Consider the following 20,979-nt stretch of genomic DNA (forward strand, 5'->3'; position numbering starts at 1 on the left):
TCGACTGTGTCCATAAGTATTTCGGTTCTTTTTTTGGGTTAGGTTTTTCACGGGCTTTTCTAACCGCTACAAGGAATGCAATCCCCAGGTTTTTTTAAATGAAAGGCCAAGTTTCGTCTATTTTTACCTTTTAAGCTTGATATGATATTTATTTCTACCAACGAATTTGAGTTGGCAGACCGAGCTAGTCCTTGAATGTAGGCTAAATCTGGAATGCTAAGTAGAATTTGTCCAAGTCTCACTTGAAAGATGCTGTCGGATCAATAAGGCCTGCGTATTCCCTACGAATATTAGAGGGAAGCAAATCAAACAATGAAGGAGCCCGAGAAAGAAGAGAAGTGGACTTCTTTGTTTTAACTACCCTGGCTTCTCGAGGGCTTGGAGGTGCTCTAAAAACGCACATTAAGCCGCTACGGTCACTAGAATTGACCCTAAATCATGGATTGGGACAAAGCTCGTGGATGCTTTTGAAGACGCACAGTATCAGATACCTTTCGTACCTTCTCTGAACACCATACAGTTCCAACTTTTTTAGTCCCTCCCAATACGAGAGCTCTCTCATATCCTTAATGTTCCTTGTGAAAGATCTTTGGACTTGTTCGACCTTTTGCAAACCTGCTGAACTAATCGGAGCCCAAATGGGTGAAGCATATTCAAGATGAGATTGAACAATTGACTTGTACAGAGTTAGCATCGTGATACTATCTCTGGACTTAAACGAGCGATATATATCCAACCACATGTTTAAAAAGCTTCACCCAACTTCTGCTGGATACGTTCATTAAACTTTCACATTATTTTGGAGGACTACACCCAAATCATTCATGGACGAGCTACACTCAGTAACCCAAAATTGATAGGCCCTTTGGAAGGCTACTGGAATATTGGCCATTCCTACCAATAACTAACTTCGTATCGCCAGCATAAGAAGAGAGCCTGGCAGTAACATCAAGCTTTTGAAGCGGGGCAATGAATACTATCAAAAAGGAGGGCCCTAAGACGGAGCCATGAGGAACACTTGACTTGACATCATGTATGTCACTAAGTGACCCTTCAACCTTCACTTTACAAATTGTTCAAGTTCGAAGTTTCTTTCTTCCCAGTTTCCTCTACGTGTGGCTGGATCAGGAAACTACACAATAATCAGGGGAATCAAACTGAGGTTAAGTTGTGTACCAACAAATATCATTGCAAGACCTCCCACTGTAAATTGCTCTCAAGCTGAAACCATTCGGAAAATCGCGAGGTACAAAATACCAATGGCATGAATTTCTGACTTTGTATTTTGTGTCTCTAAAGTCGCCGAATCATGAAAAAGCAATTACTTGGCAAGAATTAACCTAAACCATCTTTACATTTAAGAAATTTCATCAATGGTAAGGAGGTGCCAGTGGTCATCTTAGATAACGTTAACTTTTTTACCAGGCACGTTGAGAACAAAATTAAGGTGTAACAAGAACACTTGTACCTTCGTCAGACCTAGTGCCCTGTAATCAAAAGAGCACGGTCATGGCACTGCAAGTAGTAGGGTTGTCATTTCTTTGTTACAATTGTCTTTAAATGATTGTCATTCTACTGAGCAACACTAAAGACAAGATACCCTGCTCATTTATTTCAACCTGTTGGAGTGTTAAAGAAAACGGTATTTAAATATTGCGTCAAAATATTGGAAAAGTGAGATAATTACACCAAAAATCGACAGATTTGAGTTTTGTAACAAATTTTCATAAGAAAGTTGAAAATTTAAATGGATCACGATGCAAACTGCTTGTGATGTTTGTTGAAGTTAATCCATCACAAAATACCAAAATCACTTCATTTTAATTGAATGCCCGTTTCTTCACATGCTTTATACACAACACAAAAGTAATGAAATTACAAGAAACGAAACTACAGAAATTTGTTCTATTTTTCGAAAAAGAAACTGCACTCCCATTAGTCTATAATTGGTATAATCATAATGACCCAAAAACCCTAACATTACTCTTCATCTTTTACCCTCCAGTGATCTTTAACTTTTCCTTCTATCATGAAAACTGAGGAAACTTGAAGCTTTTGGATAATCTTGGACATTCAAGTTCCGTTTGACTAAGAGACATAATTCTCCTTTAGGTTTAGTATTTTGCACCATATTTCTCAATTGTCTACGTTACCATGAGTTAAGGCACTGATAGGGAAGCTTTATAAATTTGATAATTTCTGATTATGTTTTCCATCGTGATTTTTATGTCATGTTTGCAAATCTTCATTAATCATTAGTCGCGACCAAGAAAATATCTAAGCTGAGTTGTGAAATATTGAAACAATATTTGCTTCAAAAAAGGTAACACACTTAACACTGATACTTAGCAAGTATTTTAAAAGCGACCGATTCAGAGCGCAATCCTCCCTAGCCCTAATATTTTGCACCACATTTTTCAACACTACGTAGACAATTTCAAGACTTAAGGCGCAGGTTTCTTAGATATGAAATCATTCCCCCTAGCCACCATGAGTTCCCAGCACATTCTAGCACGATTACCCATCTAATTACGCCTAGTAATCTGTCAGATCATCATGTTCTCGAGTTAGGGTCGACCATTACTCAAAAGCCGGCGTGCTCTAGAGTTAGCCCGGCCGAAAAGGTCGGTCTGGCTAGGTTCAAGTTCAAAGATGAACATTGGCCGTTGATTATAGAAAGGTTAGGAGAGCTTGATCTCATTTCAATGCTGAAAAAGGAATCGTCCATAGATGTAGCCTTAGACAAAATGATTCTAGTTATTGAGGACGTCTTTTCCACTCTAGTAATCTCTGAATGTGTTGCCCAAGGCGGGGCAGAGTCTAAAATTCCGAAGTATAGGAAGAAATTGTTGCTTATTATGCAAGGAGTTGCATATTAGCAAAAAGGCTCCAGAGCACTTTGAATCCAGTAGTTGTGGCTAGCCTTCAAAGAAAGTTGGATTTAATCCAGGAAAGAATTAAGGCCTCTATTGAGACCGATCAGTTGAAAAAGGAAAGTAGAGTTGTTCAAGAGGTGAGGTTGAATCCGAAGGCTTTTTTCTCTTATGCAAACTCTAAGAGAAAGATCAAACACCCTGTAGGGCCTTTTGAGGTCGATGGGGAAGCCATAGACAATGTAAAGAATATGGCCAACATACTTGGAGATCAGTTCTCTAGTGTGTTTTCAACTCCAAAGAGTTTAGGAGCAACAGCCCATTGCTCTATTGATGAGTTTGTTGAGATTGACAAGGTCAGTCAAGTTGAGCGTTTAGATGATCTTGTAGTCACAGATCAAGATGCTTTAGAGACCATCAGGAACTTGAGACTCTCGAGCTCCCCTGGCCCTGATGGTGTGACATCTCAGTTTCTGATGAGATGCTCACAGGTTCTTGCTCCTGTTTTCTCGTACTTGATGCGTTGCATCTTGGACCAGGGCAAGTTCCCCTCTTCTCTGAAGCTAGTTCATATTGTTCCAATTTTCAAAGGGGGAGATAAGTCGCTCCCCAGTAACTATAGGCCGATTTCTCTCACTTCAAATATTGCGAAGGTGTTTGAGAAGATCATGAAGTTGAAACTTGTTGAATTTCTTGATATCCATGAAGTCCTTCCTCCTAGCCAACACGGGTTCCGAGCACATTTTAGCACGGTTTTCCAACTGATTGAGCATATAGAGCACGTTATTGAGGGACTGGAGAGCCATGAATCAGTCGATGTATTTTATCTCGACTTTGCCAAGGCCTTTGACAAGGTAGATCATGGCCTTTTAGTTAACAGGCTCTATGAGATTGGGATCCAAGGCAAGGTTCTCAATTGGCTAAGAAGTTTCATTTGTGATAGGAAACAATTAGTTAAGGTTGAGGGATCGCTTAGTGACATACATGATGTCAAGTCGGGTATTCCTCAGGGCTCCATTTCGGGTTCTCTCCTCTTCATTATCTTCATTGCTACGCTTCAGAAGCTTGGTAGTAGTAATGTCAGTATCTCTTTCTATGCTGATGATACAAAACTGGTAGTTGGTAGGAATGGTCAGAACTCCGGTTGTCTGGTAGAGGTCCTAGACCAAATCTACTCCTGGATTGCTGCGAGTAACATGGCACTGAATGGAATGAAATTCCGCTCAATGACCTTTGGGTCGACGCCATTAGACACTCCACTATTAGATGATGAAGGTAAGGACATTGAGCAGGTCTCATCCATGAAGGATTTAGGTGTAGTCCTCCAAGATAATGGAAAGTTCGATGAGTATATCCAGTTGAAAGTTGGTAAGGCTTTTCAAACATGTGGTTGGATATATCGCATGTTTAAGTCCAGAGATAGTGTCACGATGCTAACTCTGTACAAGTCGATTGTTCAGCCGCATCTTGAATATGCCTCTCCCATTTGGGCCCCAATTAGTTCAGCAGGTTTGCAAAAGCTCGAGCAGGTCCAAAGATGTTTTACTAGGAACATTGAGGATATGAGAGAGCTCTTGTATTGGGAGAGACTAAAAAAATTGGGACTGTACAGTACTCAGAGAAGGTACGAAAGGTATCTGATATTGTACGTTTTCAAAAGCATTCATGAGCTTTGTCCCAACCTAGGGTTTAGTGTCAATTCTAGTGACCGTCGAGGCTTAATGTGCGTTTTGAGAGCACCTTCAAGCCCTCAAGAATTCAGACTAGTTCGAACAATGAAGTCCAACTCTCTTCTTTCTCGGGCTCCTTCATTGTTCAATTTGCTGCCCTCAAATATTCGTAGGGCTTATGTAGGCGTTGATCCAATAGCAGGATTTAAGTCAGACTTGGACAAGTTTTTGACTAAAATTCCGGATCAACCTTATATTCAAGGATTAGCCAGATCTGCCAACTCTAATTCGTTCATTGATAAAATAATATATGAATATAAAGTGAAGTAAAATGAATCATTTTTTTGTCTTGAACTGCTGGGAATTCCATTCCCAGGGGCAAAGGTAAGAAAGTCCGCAAAAAAAGAAACGTGAAATACGGTTACTTGAGAATTTCTAACACTGTTTTTCCATCATGACATTTTGTGTCATGGTTGCAAATTTTTAACAATCATTTATTGAGACCAGAAAAAATTCTCAACTTTAGATGTGAAATAGCTCAATGAAATTTAGAAAAAGATACAACATTTCATTGAAAGCTATCAAAGATTCTCATTTTTGAAACGATTTCGAAGAAAATTTCAAATATCAGGGAAAAAATATAACCGAAGTCAACAATCAGTTTTCTTGGGGTTGATTTTTCAAAAATGGAAGGGGAATGTTACCACGTAATCTAATTTATGATCTATCTTAACCAATTACTAATACTTTTCTTTTATATATTTAACAATGTTTGTTTAAAGCTTATAAACCATATTTATATCTATTCTTACGCCATGTCATGATCAAGAGTAGCAAAAAAGATTCATCTATTTATACTCATGTCTAGGGATGTGGACTGCGAACGGAAACAAACTTTTTTTTAGGTCCTCAACCATTTACCTTATTCCAAGTAAGGACTTCATACGACCACAAGATCTGGTTGAATAGATGAACTTGGCCAAATTTGAGACCCAATTTATGCTCAGGGAACGCAGGAGATATGTCCAAAGTTATGCTGTAAACACCACTCGAATTTTCGGCCTGCTCTTAGTCAGTTACATAAGCTTTTGACAATATAACTTTGAAACGAATCACTATACAAGAAAATAGCATAACAATGACTTGCCTTTAATCGAATTGATCTACACTTCTTAATTTATTTACTTTAATTCGAAAAGTGGCGCAGAGCTGCGATGACAAAGGGCAGGCCGATTTGTTTTTTGTTTTGTTTTGGCTCGTTCACAGTCCATGTTGCTAGAAGTTCGACAAGCAAGCAAAGCCTGCCATTTTTTCAAGATCAAATTGACACTTGATAATTAATTTATCATTTGTGAAACTTATAACCAGGTCTTTGTTACTAGAGGAAGTTATGTGGCTACCCAGAATGTAATATTTGCTTTACCTCTTTTTCTTGTCGGTATTTACGGTTATTTACGAATCCGTAAATGTCTTGGAACGGGCTTTTGTCCCTTTGAAAACTGCGAGCCGTTTCTCCATGAACTTGTTAGATGGCGCTTCTCTTAAACGCACTGTTCGTCTGCGTCCAGGGGGTCCAGGGCACTCACTAGTTTTGAGAATGAATACTTAGGGTCACTGTGATCGTCCAGCAGAACCCTCAAAACGCCGGACACTCGGCCTATTAAAGGGCAAAGGGACGAGGCCTAGACAAGAGACATCATCAAAACAAGCACACACAAAAGCTCGGGACAACAAACCTCGATCGTTCTAAATAATATTGTTGAGTATCTCCATCATGCTCCGATACACTCTTCTTCGAGTGGCGTTAGTGATTTCAAAGTATGTGAATGCCTTTCTGAAAGTTATCGCTGGGTTTTCCTTGTTCAGTGGAAACTTGGGCGAGGTCCAACAAGCCAAGAGATATCGCGACAAATGTGTCCATAGATTGAAGATCCATTGTCGGGCTTCCATGTCCGATATCGGAGGATTCGATTCCAAGAGCTTGTTCCTGAGTCATTTGAGCTATCAATCCATCGGCTATCTCAGGAAAGATGAAGTCAGCCTCGCCTTCTTGAGCAAGAGCCATGCTTACTTCGTGGAAACCCGACCAGGATGCAACATTTACGATACGACCAACCACCCATTCCTCTATGCGGCTCAATTCCAGTTGGCCGAAACCATTGTACGGGTGTCACTCGAGCACTTTGTGCAATTCAGTCAAGAGCTTGGAGATCCCGAGGCAAATGTGATATCTTTGTACAGCACTGGCCGTTGCGGTTCGACTTTGCTCACCCAAATGATGGAGGGCGTGCCCAATACGATCGTTATGTCTGAACCGATGTTCCAAACCAACTTATTGATGGATAGCAAAGGCGAGCTGATTAACACCCGCACAACTCATGACATGAAGGAGATCATTCGGGCTGGATATCGGGTTCAGTGTAAGCCAATAACGACTCGACAGGTGGATAGTTTCGTCTTGAAGAGCGTGAGTTTGGTTGTGAAAACCGCAGCTCAGACCCAAGAGGCTTGTCCATTCGTGAAGAATGTGTTCATGCATCGATCTCCCAAGCCGAATATCCAATCGTTTCGAGCTATGATGGGGTCAATGCCTTGGATTTTTAGAATGGTTGCTGGCCGGATTTTCTTCAATAGTTTGGACCGGTTATATCCTGATAACTACGACAGAGTAGCTGTGATTCGGAGCTTAGAAGATCAATGGTTGAGAAAAGTTGGATCGGCAGAAATGATGGCCTTATTCTTTGGGCTTCATGTCTTGAACTTTCGAGAATACTCTCGAAGAGGAAAGGTCGTGTTCTTGCCGGTTTCTTACGAGGAGTTATTAGCTTCACCAGAGGCCACAATGACGAAGTTGCTCAATCATTGTTCAATGTCTACGCAGACTTTGGATGAATGTATAGCGGCTATGAGCAAAGATTCCCAACAAGGATCAGCAATCAGTAGAGAAAAGCTTCAAAAAGCAAGACCGAAAGATTTTACTGAGAGTGAAATCAGGAATGTGAATGAAATATTTAGAAGATTAGACCTACCATCGATGGAACGCTTCCACGAAGCATTTGAGCAATAAGTCCCTTGTTATTTGCAATAAATTGTTATTATGAAATGAATATAAATTGCGGAATTCCCATGCCGTTTGTTTCAACGTTTCAAATACTATTTTCTGCGCTTGATTTCAGGACCTTCCCCCTTGTCCAACAACCTGATTGATGCAATCGTTCGACTCTTAATCTCGTTATCTTTTCCGTACGAACTGAATTCTTTGCAGATTTGTGAACGATCACTGGAATCACGCACAGATCGTTTTCAATGACAAATATTTGAAAACATAATGTTGGCATTTCTGTGTCTGCGAGCTTGCATTCTTCTCTCATGGGCTTTAAACAGTATTCTGAAATGGGCCCTTGGGTTCTCCCTACACAGTGGAAGAGTGTCGGAAAGAATCGAATCCGAATGCAACTACCGCAAGGCAGTTCACCGTCAAAAGATCAATTGGCGAGCTGATCTCGGGGAAGTGTCGCCCAAATCGACCCAAAGCTTCCTTCTGTCACACATTGGATACGAAAGCGTGGACATCCTGAAACGAGACGAGGCTACTCTATTGTTTGCCACTCCTACTAGGGCCTATTTTGTCCTCTCTCCGCCCAATTTCGATGTCTACGATACGACCAAAGGTGTATTTTGTTTCGTGGTCCAATTCTCTTCTGCTACAGAGTTACTGAGCCTTCCATTGAAGGATTTCCTGCGATTTACCAACGATCTAGGGGATCCAAAAGCCAACGTCGTCCTTCTTTCAAACACTGGGCGATGTGGCTCTACAATCCTCACTCAAATGTTGGAGGAGGTTCCCAAAACGCTCGTCATGTCTGAGCCTTTCTACTTTATGTCCTTGGTCGGTCTTTTAGATTCGAAACACCCCAAAACACCTCTGGATATTCAAGCGGATCCAAATCTTCTGGTTCAAGCTGGGTTTCGCGCCCAATGCAAACCTTGGATTAAAAAACAGGTTGACCACGTTTTTATCAAGTCTTTGAGCGTGACCATCACACAATCGGCTTTCATTGCCCGATGCTTTCCGGCCGTGCATCACTTATTCATGTTTCGCGAGCCAAGGAGTCACATGAAGTCCTTCTTTGCGGTTTATCAGTCCCTGCCAAGGATAATTTCGCAAGTGTTTCTGCGCTTTACATTGAAGGAATTTCTTGCACAACTTTGTCCAGCCGATACGAAATATGGATACGCTGTTGAAGAATTGAAGAATATTGCAGCGCGCGAATTCCATACGTACAAACCGTTCTTAGTTTGGTGGTGTCTCCACGTACTGAATTATGTGGAATATAGTGAACGAGGTTGGATCCAGAGCTTCGGTTTTGCCTACGAGGAGTTGATGGATAATCCCAGGGACATCTTGGTTAAGATTTTGACCCATTGCGGAATGCCATTGACTCATGTGGATGCTTGTCTCCGTACCATGGACCAAGACTCCCAGAGAGGATCATCTTTAAGTCGGGATAAGCTAAAGAAGTTAAGAACTTTGAAGTTCACCTCTGAAGATGTGCTAGAGATGAATGATATAATGGCTAAATTGGACTTTCCTACGGTGGAGAATTATTTGGAAATTGTGCGAAAAAACTCAGCTGCTTAATTAGTGACTTGGTATATATTTTATGAACAGAGCGGGTGAAATGAGAGACATGATTCTGTTGGAGAAAGTGATACTGGGTTTCCACAAAAGTGGCCGGGTTTTGATTGGCTTCCTCAAAAGTAACGTGCGCTCGACCTGCCTTTGCCTTGGAAGTGCTCTAAAGGCATTGATTTTGGGCACATTTATTAAGCAGATGAATTGGCAAAGCTTTGCAATCCTCTGTATGTCGTAACAGTTGTTTGACTCGATTTCATAATTCTATCCGTCAAATTCAAGAGATTCATCCGCGGGCTCCACTCCATCCCGTTCTTTCCATTGAGTCACGTTGTCCCTCACCATGGCGGCTAATTCCAACACTCTTGGATATGATAATTGAGGGACGTTGCTGTTTATCAGCTCTTCAAGCAGAGAGAGACCGCCTTCTTGTTCCACTAGCCCACAATACTTGCCTAAAATTTGAAAACAAGAAAGAATCACAAAATGATTGAGCTTAGATTAATACTTCAAATCAACTATACATTGAAGCTATATGTTGTTACTATTTATTGAAATATTTTGTAACATTCATGTAGAGGAGGTATGTTGAATAGAGCAAAATCAGTGTTAATTAAGTTTTTTTCTTGTGGGGACAAAAAGCTTTTTTTCTTCGAATCTAATTTGTCTTTAGAGAGCTTGGATCCTTTTTGAGAGTCTTTGTCGAGTGCCTTTAATGAGAGGAGGATGTTCTCTTTTGGGATTCCACAATGATCCAAGAGTTTATTCATCTCGTCTAACGGATTCGCGATCAAATCTTCATACTTAATGGGCAGAATGTGCACGGTCTGCGAGAAATGTTGATAACATAGCACCTGTAAAAGCCACATATGTGACATCAGTCGAACAAAGTCCGTGTCCACTCCCAATCTCTGGCTCTTCAAGGTCTGAATCTGCTCAGAGTACTTGAAGCCCTCATACTGAATGGAATCGTAGATAAAAGACTTTATGAAGCTTAAGAACTGACGCAAAATCCACTTGGGAAGGTTATTCTGGCCGAACATCATGGCCATGAAAGAGAGTATGGTCTTTTCTGGATCCCGATGCATGAATACATGTCGAACTTTGGGCATTACTTTCGACACTTTCCCAACAAGGACCACGCACTGACTTCGAGTTTTGACTATAATAGTCTCCGGTTCCACCTGACCAAGGTTTGGCCTTTTGCATTGGAGGCGAATCGCGGCCAGCAAAAGATCATCTGAACTTTGTCTTACGTTTTCGGGCATGGTTAGCAATTGTTGGTCATTCAAGAAGACGAACGCGTCAGGTTCAGAGATGGTCATTGTTTTTGGGATCATCTCGAGCATTTGAGTTAACAGAGTGGACCCACAACGCCCAGTGCTTGACAATAGGATCAAGTTGGCCTTGGGATCCCCAAGGGATTTACCAAGTTTGATAAAATCCTCCAAGGAAATTGACAGTATCTCATAAGCGTGATTGAATTGGGTGATATACACAAACGGACTCAAATTCGAACTGTAAACATCGATTTCATCCGGACAAACCGCAAAAACAGCGTGTTTGGATGTGAGCGTTAACAGGCTTGCGTTTTTGTTAAGGAGACATTCAGGTCTTTCATAACTCAAATGAGTGAGCAGAAAATGGTTTCTTTGAGTTGGAGCAAGTTCTTCAGGTTTTCCTCGTGCCCAAATTCGACTCCGTTGAACACATAAACCATTATTCTTGGCCTTTTCTTTCTCCACCGTAGATCCACTATGTAATGAGTGGCCTAATGTGAACTTCAGCACGGCATTTAGTAGCCGAGAGATTAAAACCAAGAACCAAACTCTCAGACCCCAAATCATAATGATATCACAACGACACAGATACTGAACGTCCAAATAAGTCTATCATTCTTTTAATCGGATATCAATATCATGAAGTACAGGGTGCTTGAATTCACTGCGTGAAACGAACTCTTTCTATAACTAGAAGAAGCAAAATGAATCACTCAATCATTCAAAGAGAGTGTTACATATGCGTTTCTCAGAAATCCCATCATACGCAAAGCAGAGATTGTGACCAAGACTACATTTGAGATGAGCTTTGCACATCAATCCGTTAATAGACAGCGCAGTTATTCGGCAATAAGGCCCAAAGATAGGAATGAGATTGGAATTTTGAAAATTGCACGCATTTGCTCCAAATGTTGAAACTATGCACGCAATTGCTGTTTTATTGTACTGTATATCACCCAAAAAACGCTAGCCTTTTCAGTCGCTATGTCAAGTGTTTAATGCTTTTATAACAATTTCAGAATCAACTAACGATTGAAGGAGTTTTTAAAAAGCAACCAGTCAATAATACGGAAATTTTGAGGCCCCTTGGACAGAAACAACTTCGGCAATAACTACATATTACTGTATATTACTGTATACTGTATATTATTTTGCTCCAACTAAGGAGTCAACTTCAAAAGAAATAAAGGTTCCTATCAATTGTGCTAAGATAGATCAAGTAAAGGATGTGGAAAAATCCAATTGGTCTTACCATCGACTTTGGTCAGATTTGCCAAGGCCCAGACAGCCCAATGCTGACATTGAGGTGTGTGTTGGACTCGTACCAATCTCAAAATGGGCTCGAAGCTGCGGTAGTTGATGTTCCGTTTGGTGGTGAGGTCCCATCCTTCAATGACGTTCTCCATATCTTGCAAGACCTCTTCACGACTCGGCGATTCGATCGTCCAAGCCTCAGCTCCATCTGAGGCCATGTGCGCTAGAACCCCCGCCGCATTGTAACTCACCTAACGTACATCCAATCAGCATTCAGACAAATCAACCTTTAACTCTTGCAACGGAACACGGTCTACTCACCTCGATCCCGTTCATGTTGGATCGGAGTAAATGCGTGAATTCCGAGACGAACTCTGGAGTCATCAGAGTAGATCTGAGCTCGGGCACTTCGGCTACATTCCCAAGAAGTCCCATCATGTTCCGAAGAAGGTCGTGCTTTTCAGGGAATTGGGCCTTGCACTGAAGGAACAACTGCATGCCACATCCGTCCAGGAATCGTTTGCAATTGATCGGGGTCTCGTCTGTAACGTTCCACATGCACGACCAAGCTGTCTCCATGACGTCGTCACAATTCCCTGTTGGGAACCAAAATTAAAACGCATTTGTGTCATCACCTGGTTGTCAAATTTAAATCATGATATTGCATAAGTGTGACCCACCATTGACTTCCCGTTCGCGGATGAGACAGAGCATCTTCTCCATTGTTCCAAGATTACCCAAGAGCAGCTTTTGTTGCCCATCCACCTGACAAGCCAATGTGTTGAGGAGGTAGATGCCAGCTCGTTGGACGAAGGCCGTATCGGGTTGCTTGTGCTCGGACACAATGTATAAAAGGATCCGGACCAGTCTTTCGTAATCGAATATCACATCTTGAGGCATGGTGAATTGACATAACGTAAGACAACCATTTCGCATCATGATGGCATCGTTCTTGTGGGCGAACATGCCATTGAGCAACGTGGCTAGGATCTTCTTCTTCATCTTGACGTTGATATTCTCTTTTAACTCAACTTTCACCACATAGTACAAACTGGCCGATCCCGAAATTTGAATGACCTAAAAACGCAATAATATTTTTTAAAACAAAGTGGAGTGAAATTCACAGGACTATCAAAGAGCGAATCATTGAATCAGATAAACGACATTTATACATATCGAACGAATAATAAAATAGGTTGCCCGTTCCTTGTAAAGAATTTCCGATCTGATGTTGCTCTTTTGCTCCTTTCAGATTCAATACTCTCGTCATCCTCCTTCCACATCTCGCTTATTGATTATCGATCATTTATACTATGATCGTGAGAATATGGATAAATAGCGGTTTCTTCGTACAGTAGAAACAATAAATTGCATCTGAGGTTGGCTCGTAACATGAATCTTAATTTCTACATCGGCTCTAACAATTGATACGAAATAATTTATCTTTAGGTTACAACATGAGGACGAGAGTTTTTAACTTTAAAGCGCCTTCAACAACTGATTCAAACAAGGGAGTTTACGAAAAGAAGAAACTGGCGCGTTTTTTATAGTAAAATGCGATTTCATTTCCGACCAACTTACTTTCTCTCCCGGGTGACGATCCATAGCCAGGAGAATGATATCGAGAGCAGCCTTGATATTCAAACAATTCTCGTAGCGAAAAATGTGAAACAAGTCGTTCAGGACGTTTTCCAAAACTACGGGACGGTCCAAATATTGTCTGCCCGCCACCAAAATCTGTTTTTCGTTGGCATCTCCAGATATCTGAAAAAAAAGTTCATCATACTCTTAATGCTCTGTGAAATACTCGCTTGGTTTCAAAACTCCAGCCTCACCTGTTTGGCTGGTATTTGAACTCGGTAGCAGGCATCATGGCTGGTTTTATATAAGCCCAAGAACTCCAGGGGATTGTTAACCCGGCTAGCTAAACCCGGGATATCACATTTGAAGCTTAAATCCTCTCCGTCCAACCCATCCGAGAGCCCAGAGGCGCCGGAATTGGCCGAAGATAAGGTTTTAGAGGCGGCGTTGGGCGTGGTAGGAGAGGTTTGAGCCGAGCCACCCGCCAAATTCGTGCCCGATATGTCCAAGGACGTGAGATGAGGAAGACTTAGCACAATGAAGGCCAGAGTCTCGTTTGGATCGAGAAACTTGCCCATTTTCTCCTCCTGATGACTTAGGTCGAGATGCCGCAGGGTTTTAATTTGACAAATGGTTTTCACAGCCTCAGATGTAATGCCCTGAGTGAAATTGTGGAGGACCAATGAGGTCAACTGGGTTAGCTCTTTGAGGACCTCGAGATCACCGAGACCCTCCGTGTGATGTAGGCTGGACAAGTCCAGATGGGTCAACCTGGGCAGGGGTTTGAGAAGCAAGCTCAGGTAGTTCGAGCCTCTTGTCACGAACAGGTCGCGAATACAAAGCTTCTGCAAGTGAGGCGCGTTCAGAATATAGCCACGTTCGTGGAACACGGTCCGAGCCCGATCTTCTTCGTCTAACGAGTCCACATCGTCCTCGTCGAGCTCGTCACTTTTGGGGTAAATGTAGTCTGGAAGTATTTGCACTGTGTTGCCGATATTCAAGTTCACGAGGTGCTTGGAGTATTTGTTCAGAGACTCCAAGGTCCGAGGCGTCAAGGCCTCGCAATTGTGAATGTCCAAATCACGCAGATTGTGACGGAGAAGGTACTCAAGACCGTGATCGGTGATCGAGCTACAACGGACATTGACTCTCCGAAGACGACACGAGGTCACGTCTGCGAAGATACCGGCGGTGCAATCCTCAATATCGAGGCCTTCCTCGTGCAGGGTGGCAAAGAGTTTTTCGCATATCTCGGTGGGAAGATGTAGATCTGGGAGCAGGGTGAAGATGATGGGAGCTTCATTGATTTCAGGTGTTACTCGGGCGGCTTCGTCCACTGCAACCTCGTTCATATTGTTGTTAAACTTCTTGGGACAACAATATGTTTGAGGATGCTGGAGGACATATCTGGAGCAGAATACAATTCATCATAGTTGTAATATACGACTTGGTACTTCAGAATTGAATCGTGAACTGAGTGGAAATGTGGACAGTTTTAGCTCGCTCATGATTGATTGATTTCACAGATGCTTAGTGGCTAAGCCCTGATTTGAATTGCCTTTTTAATTGTTTTGGTCAAAATGATCACTAGATCTGAAGGGGAAACATTTACATTGGCACAAATTTCCAATTCATCCCTATGACCTTTTGTGACCGCGTAGAAAATAATTGCCGCCATCGCACTTGCAACCTCGCCACTTTTTCATCTTTTGCTTCATTTAATGCTACTAAAAAAATTCAAAAAAACACTTGAGATATTAAATTTTCATACCTTGTTTTTAATGGATGCCTTTTATTTTTGAGAGGGCATGTTTTGCTCTCACTAGATTAATAAATCATGGTCGTCAATTCATAAATAAACAAAAAAACCGTCTGGAAGCACCATGTTCACTGTACTTTATACTATATGTAGGAACAGCGTGTGGACCTCACCTAGTGCAAATGTCCAAGAGCGAGTCTGGACAGTTCTCCTCCCACGCTGTGGCCTCAATGGATGGATTCATCCTGCTGGAAGGAGCTACGACCGTTCTTTGTCCAAAAGGTCGTAGATGAGGCACCCCCGACCGCGAGGAATGTTGTCGACGGTGAAGACGCCCGTGACGGCGGCAATAATGCACGTGCTGACGGTTGCGACACCTGGAAATGACAAATAAGGTACGGGATGAGTTAAACATGGAAACTAGAATTGTGCGTTGCGGCTGTTGCAATAATACTGGAGGTTGTAAATCGGATACTTAAAAATTCATCAATAGATGGTGCCCAAACGAGGGTGAACATTCGCAAAAGGAGAGCATAACCAATTTTGATTTTGAAATTTCAAAAATGGAGTCAAAACGTAAAAAAAAATGCGTTTTAATTGGGCCTAGATAGCTTGCATCGGCATAAATGATGTGAATAAAGGTACCAAGGTCACTCATAATTGACGAAGAGATCACAGTTGGCTTGTCGAATGTCGATCGTAAGATTGTGAGGTGATCCTTATGCACATTTCAGTAGCATCATCTAGCTTGCTTTGGGTCTTGTGATCTCTAACAATCTTCGTAAAAAATTCCGAACTGTAATCACTGACATGATTCTGCCACTGAAGAATCAACCTAAAATTAATCCAAAGCCGTATTTCAGTTTTAGAACCCATCCCTATCTATCGTGCAAAGGCAAAGTTTCTACCATAACAAAATTGACAGAGAAAGAGATTGGACACAACTGACATCAAATGACATCCAATATCCGCATATCCATAGATTAATACCATTCATGCCAATTAAAACTTAATTGAACTTTTCATGAACTTACGTTCTAAGTTTTTTAAATTGCCAATTGAAAATTAAAGCAACAACTTTTCGAAATTCTCAACTTGCTTTTGTATGGCAGGTCCTAAAACTTGAGGCAGAGGGCCCTCCGTGGCTATATCATGGTCATTTATGTAACCTTTATGCGAATAAATTTGGATAATTTCGTTTCATTTCGTTTTAGAATATTAGTTTCGATAATGGCGGTAAAGCTCAAATTCTGAGTCCTTACTTTACCTCCCTCTAGTCGGGAAATTGTAAGGAAAATTGGTCAACAGATCTTAAAAAAAGTCTTGCACAAAAACATGTCCAGGCCTAAGGAGTATGGATAGATCTGAGTTGAATTGATTTCTTAACAAACCAGACGAGTGAAGGTTAATTGAAAATTGAAAGGCACAATTTGTGTCGCAAATAACCAAAAATATGAGAATCATCAATCGACACAAATCATGATTCTCTACATCAACACTGGTGGTTGGTTGGTTTTCATTTTACCAATTTCTCTCAGCATTTTCCGCCTGCCCTTGAAATTGTTGCTTAATTTCTTCATTCATGCGTTCTTTTTGGGACTAAAATGGTTTCAACATTACCGCAAAAGAATAATCAACCTACAAATTATTTTTAATGTTGGATATCGAAATCAGAACAATACAGATACCATCCAAGCGAGCAGAAGCATCAGTCAAATCTAGATTTCAAAATATCAAATGCATCGTTTGTTAAGCGAAACCTCTCGGCTTTTATCTTTTACGATCGGGATCAAAGGCATTGATATTCATTTAACAATCATCAACTAAACTTGATTGCTAACCAAACCTGACCTTCAAAAATATCCCCTGGAAATAATTTACAACAATGTTCAGTCATCTTTGGTCATATGATTCACTACTGAAATTAGTACACGAGGTAACAATTCATTTTTACCCTTGTCCACGAGTGAATAAAAAAATCAGTCTTGGCTGGATTATGTTTTGTTAGTCAGTCGAACATCCGACGAAGTAGACGGATGAGTTTCAAGATCAAACCCGTGACAAAGAAGCATCATAGCACCCACCAACATGCCCGCTCAACAGTTCACCGCTCAAGGTAGATCTTTGTTCGACTCATCGTTTATTGCATTACTACTGCAGATGAGCCCAATCATCAACTTCTACATTGCCATCAATTTCCTCCATGGATAAAAAGGAAACCCCACAAACGCCAAACCCAAGGCCGCGAGAAAACGCCTTTGTCATTGGGTCTTATTCCTCATGTTGCCAACAATTCAGGCAGAGAACGATAGAACGTTTTTTAAGCCCTTGACTCTTCACGAGAATTATGGGATTCGAGCTGGGCGACCAACTGACGTCGATTTAGATGATACGAATGCCAACTTCCTAACGTGGCGAGGATGTTAGAATATCCTACCATTCTAAGATGAACTGGATAGGGTCCATAGTTGGTCCAGCACCATAACATTGATTGTAATCACGATCTTGAGCTTTGGGGCTTTGAGGATGACCCGATCTGGAGAAGGATTTCGAGTCGACTGTCAAGTGTCAACGTCTTGTTAGTCACCCATTCGCTCTTTCTTTGTAGGTGAGTGAGTTTGACACAATTAGCCGCTTGGCTTTTCCGGAAAAATCATGACCTGTTCCAGTTACACTCTGATGCGCCCGAGTGTTTCTTCTAATCTCCAGGGTTCCCTCTCTCATCCAGGATCGAGCGAGGATTTGAACAACTGAATGTTTCAGGATTAGACCAAGTGTCCATTTGGAGGGAGATCGGGGCAAAGGCCAATTTTGAACCCTGCATTCGAATGACAAAAACTCTTGGATTCGAACCGATCGGGTCAGGGAACAGGAAAGGAACAGAAGTGACGACAGGAGTGGAAAACGATGATTCACGTTCTGCGTCACAAAGGCTGAGCTTTGAGTCAGATTGGCATTCTTGGTTGCCACTAAGAATTCACCTTAATTGTTCATGACAAAGTTCGCAGCTTCAGTGAAGACTGGCATTTGAAAAAAAGATGGACAGAAAGCCAAAGCGAAGAATCAATGCTGAATCTAATGACAATTTGGAGTAAATGGCATCGTGAGATGAGAGTTTATTGGGGACTTTGATCTATGGCTTGAATCGAGAAGCAGTTTCAATGTGGCTTCAAGAGCTTTCATTCCATCCTCAGGACACGAAACCTTAGGTCATGCAATCAGTTGAAACTTCTTGTCCGTGGTTCCTTCACAAACGAGTTTCCTCAAATTTCGGCCCATTTCAAGGCAGCAAATGACTCGCTTTGCTTTTAATAAATCGCGACCTTCTACAACCACTCCAAAGGAACGTAAAACTATTGATAAACCTTCGGCTCAAGCCATTAAAAAAGCTCTGTTTGATGTTTCATGTCTTTGATCGGCTTTGAAGAGTGTAACTTATTTAGTGAATATATTGCAGGATTATGGAAGACTGATTGACAATCTATTATTATTGAGGACAAATAAGCAATACTATGTACCGTACATGATTGCTATTGACAATTTCAAACAGAACCACATTCAACACGAGAAAGAAGCGGGGCTCGCTCTCTTTGAACCCACAAACCAATTCCAAAAATATGCCATTCTCCCCGGAAAAAAAACAGATTCCGAACACGATTCTGTGTCCGTCAATTTATTTATTCTTCTTGTTTCCATAACGAGATATCGGTTTCCGCCTTGTTCAAGGGACATTTTTAGCTGAATTTTCCACAATTACTCAAGTATGAGATTCACGTTCACGTCTTTCTCTGGCCAATGGGAAATTCCCCCTTTTCGTAAAATGTCTTTCTTTCTCGAGTCAAGCCGAAAGAATCGAACAAAGAAGTGCGATTCTAAAGCACAGAAGACTTTTAGATGAGGTGGATTTTTCAATCGGGTAGTAGACTCAGGTCGATGACAACAATGAGTAATAAGCAGAAGAAGTGTCCTGAAACGTCTTAATTTGTCTTGCCAAGAGGGTTGCACGAAAAACGCTGGCTTGCTTAAAATTCGTGTCTCTAGAGGTCAAACCCTGGTTTTTTATGGGCAAATGAAATGGCACTTTGGCTCGCGAGATCCTCGCTCCAGCAACAACCTTGAAAAGTTGTTTGGCTAAACTTCTGCAATTGGATACTTGAGGACTCACATTCGAGCACGAATCATTGGGGGAGTCACAGAATTCGAGCCAAAATTTCAACTAACGGGCATGAATGTAAGCAAATGTTACTGAAATTAAACCGTTTGCGTTTGCTCCGTGTACGAAGCACATCGGTAAATGCCCTCAAGCTTGAGCAATAATGATGCCTCCTACAACACACAAGTTCCTGGTCTTAATAAGCACGGCTTGGGCCCAAATGCCAAGGCATTCGCTTACCTTCGTCTAAACATGATGAAGGATAGACAGATATGCAGATTCGATTTTCAAGGCTCGATATTAGTGGTGCTCACAAAATCACAGACAGTTATTCTCTCTCAGATTGGCAGACATCGTCACCATCAAACGGCACAGAAGTAGGTAAAGCACTCATCCATCCCGGAATGATCACTTTTGCACAATATTATCTCACTTGAGGCGTGTACAATGGCCATTGAGAGTACTGTACATTACCGCACTTCACCCTCTGCAATTAAATCCTCATGTATGGATTTATCTCGACAACAAGAGCTTTGCCATTGAACCTCCAAACAACGGAGAGAATCGCGGGCAAAGTCGTTCGACTTGCAAACGAAGGGCCGAAACTAACGAACTTGTTGGCTAGAGGGGACACATGATTGTTGGTGGCAAAGGCGGAAGAATCTGGCTTCAACTTCCCGTCTGCTTCTTGTTCATTTTTCCCCCCAGTCAAGGGAGACGAGAGGCAAAGAGGGTCAACACCTCGGCGTTCCAAACACAACTGACGATCGTCTGCTGACGCACGGAAGCGTCAGAGTTCATGATCAACCACTTCTTCTTCGACAATTCACGACCACTTGCGTTTAGCATGAGGTAGCTGGCAGTAATACATTGTGCACCAGGAACGAGAGCTGGGCAAAAACCATGGGGTCCCTCCGAGGATCGAAACGAGAGGGAATCCACATGATGGACGGCTACACCAACAAAATTCACCGAGGGAGCAACCAGCTTTATCTTCGGTGTGCTCTAAGAGCTAAAGAGGAGGAGGAAGAAGAAGACACGGAAGGACCTTCTCAACTTCCATCGTACCCGCTAAACATGCGCGCAGAGCTTGGTAACAAACACGCATCGTTTTATTTATTGTGGATGGAGACAAAGCCTAGCCCCTTCTAACAAACAGTAAGTGGAAGGGAGAACTCCCCCTTGAAGGAACCCTTCTCTTGCACATTGAACTCGGACAGCTCTTTGGGAGTTTTGCACCATTCCAAGAACTAATCACCATATCAAGAACACATTTTAGTACTTTGGAAATGCAATGCCGACTAAACACCTTACATGGTTGCCGGGTTAGATAACTCAGCGATGATGAAGCGGCCATTCAAGCACGTTTATTTGAAGTTGTCCTGTCATCTCAATGAGGCTCAATGTATTAGATAAACGTTTATGTGATGGTTTTGAATGAAGCCGTAACATATTCCGTTTTAGAGTTCTTTTTCAAGTGGAGTTCTGTTAAATTGGTTTTTTTTTTTTAGAAAAAGAGCCATGACGGAAGTCGCAAATACAACTGAAATTGCCATTCACTAGTCGCTCATTCTGCGCTTGTTCGTGCCAAAAAAAGCAAGGGCTCTAATTTGGGGACCAGTCACCCAACAAATCCTACTCGTGAATCCAGCCAATTTGATGTCAATCCTCAGTCACGGAGATCTCTTCCTCGTTGCCAAGGACACGACTAACAGGCTCAAGAAGTAAATTACCACCAATGACACCATTGGGAACGCCATAAACAGCAAATTG

General features: G+C 41.8%; 1 protein-coding gene across 1 annotated transcript; it reads right to left on the reverse strand.

Annotated features, from left to right (window-relative positions):
• Positions 1-9,181: 9,181 nt before the first annotated feature.
• Positions 9,182-19,585, reverse strand: LOC131888848 (protein zer-1 homolog). The gene is made up of 8 exons (XM_059237791.1): positions 19,447-19,585; positions 15,227-15,430; positions 13,549-14,701; positions 13,295-13,477; positions 12,394-12,790; positions 12,035-12,309; positions 11,712-11,964; positions 9,182-9,634 (listed from the first exon to the last, which is right to left on the reverse strand). Exons 1-8 carry the CDS (start codon positions 19,458-19,460, stop codon positions 9,444-9,446), a joined length of 2,670 nt encoding a protein of 889 aa, XP_059093774.1. The 5' UTR covers positions 19,461-19,585; the 3' UTR covers positions 9,182-9,443.
• Positions 19,586-20,979: the final 1,394 nt, after the last annotated feature.

This window comes from Tigriopus californicus, chromosome 10 (genome assembly GCF_007210705.1).
Source record: "Tigriopus californicus strain San Diego chromosome 10, Tcal_SD_v2.1, whole genome shotgun sequence".
NCBI lineage: Eukaryota > Metazoa > Arthropoda > Copepoda > Harpacticoida > Harpacticidae > Tigriopus > Tigriopus californicus.

Bases quoted from the DNA above. Each gene is read 5' to 3' on its own strand.
- LOC131888848 (XM_059237791.1), bottom strand. The intron at 14,702-15,226 runs GTGAGGTCCACA...ATTCTGCTCCAG, and splicing joins CTCTTGGACATTTGCACTAG to ATATGTCCTCCAGCATCCTC. The intron at 11,965-12,034 runs GTGAGTAGACCG...GATGTACGTTAG, and splicing joins CCAACATGAACGGGATCGAG to GTGAGTTACAATGCGGCGGG.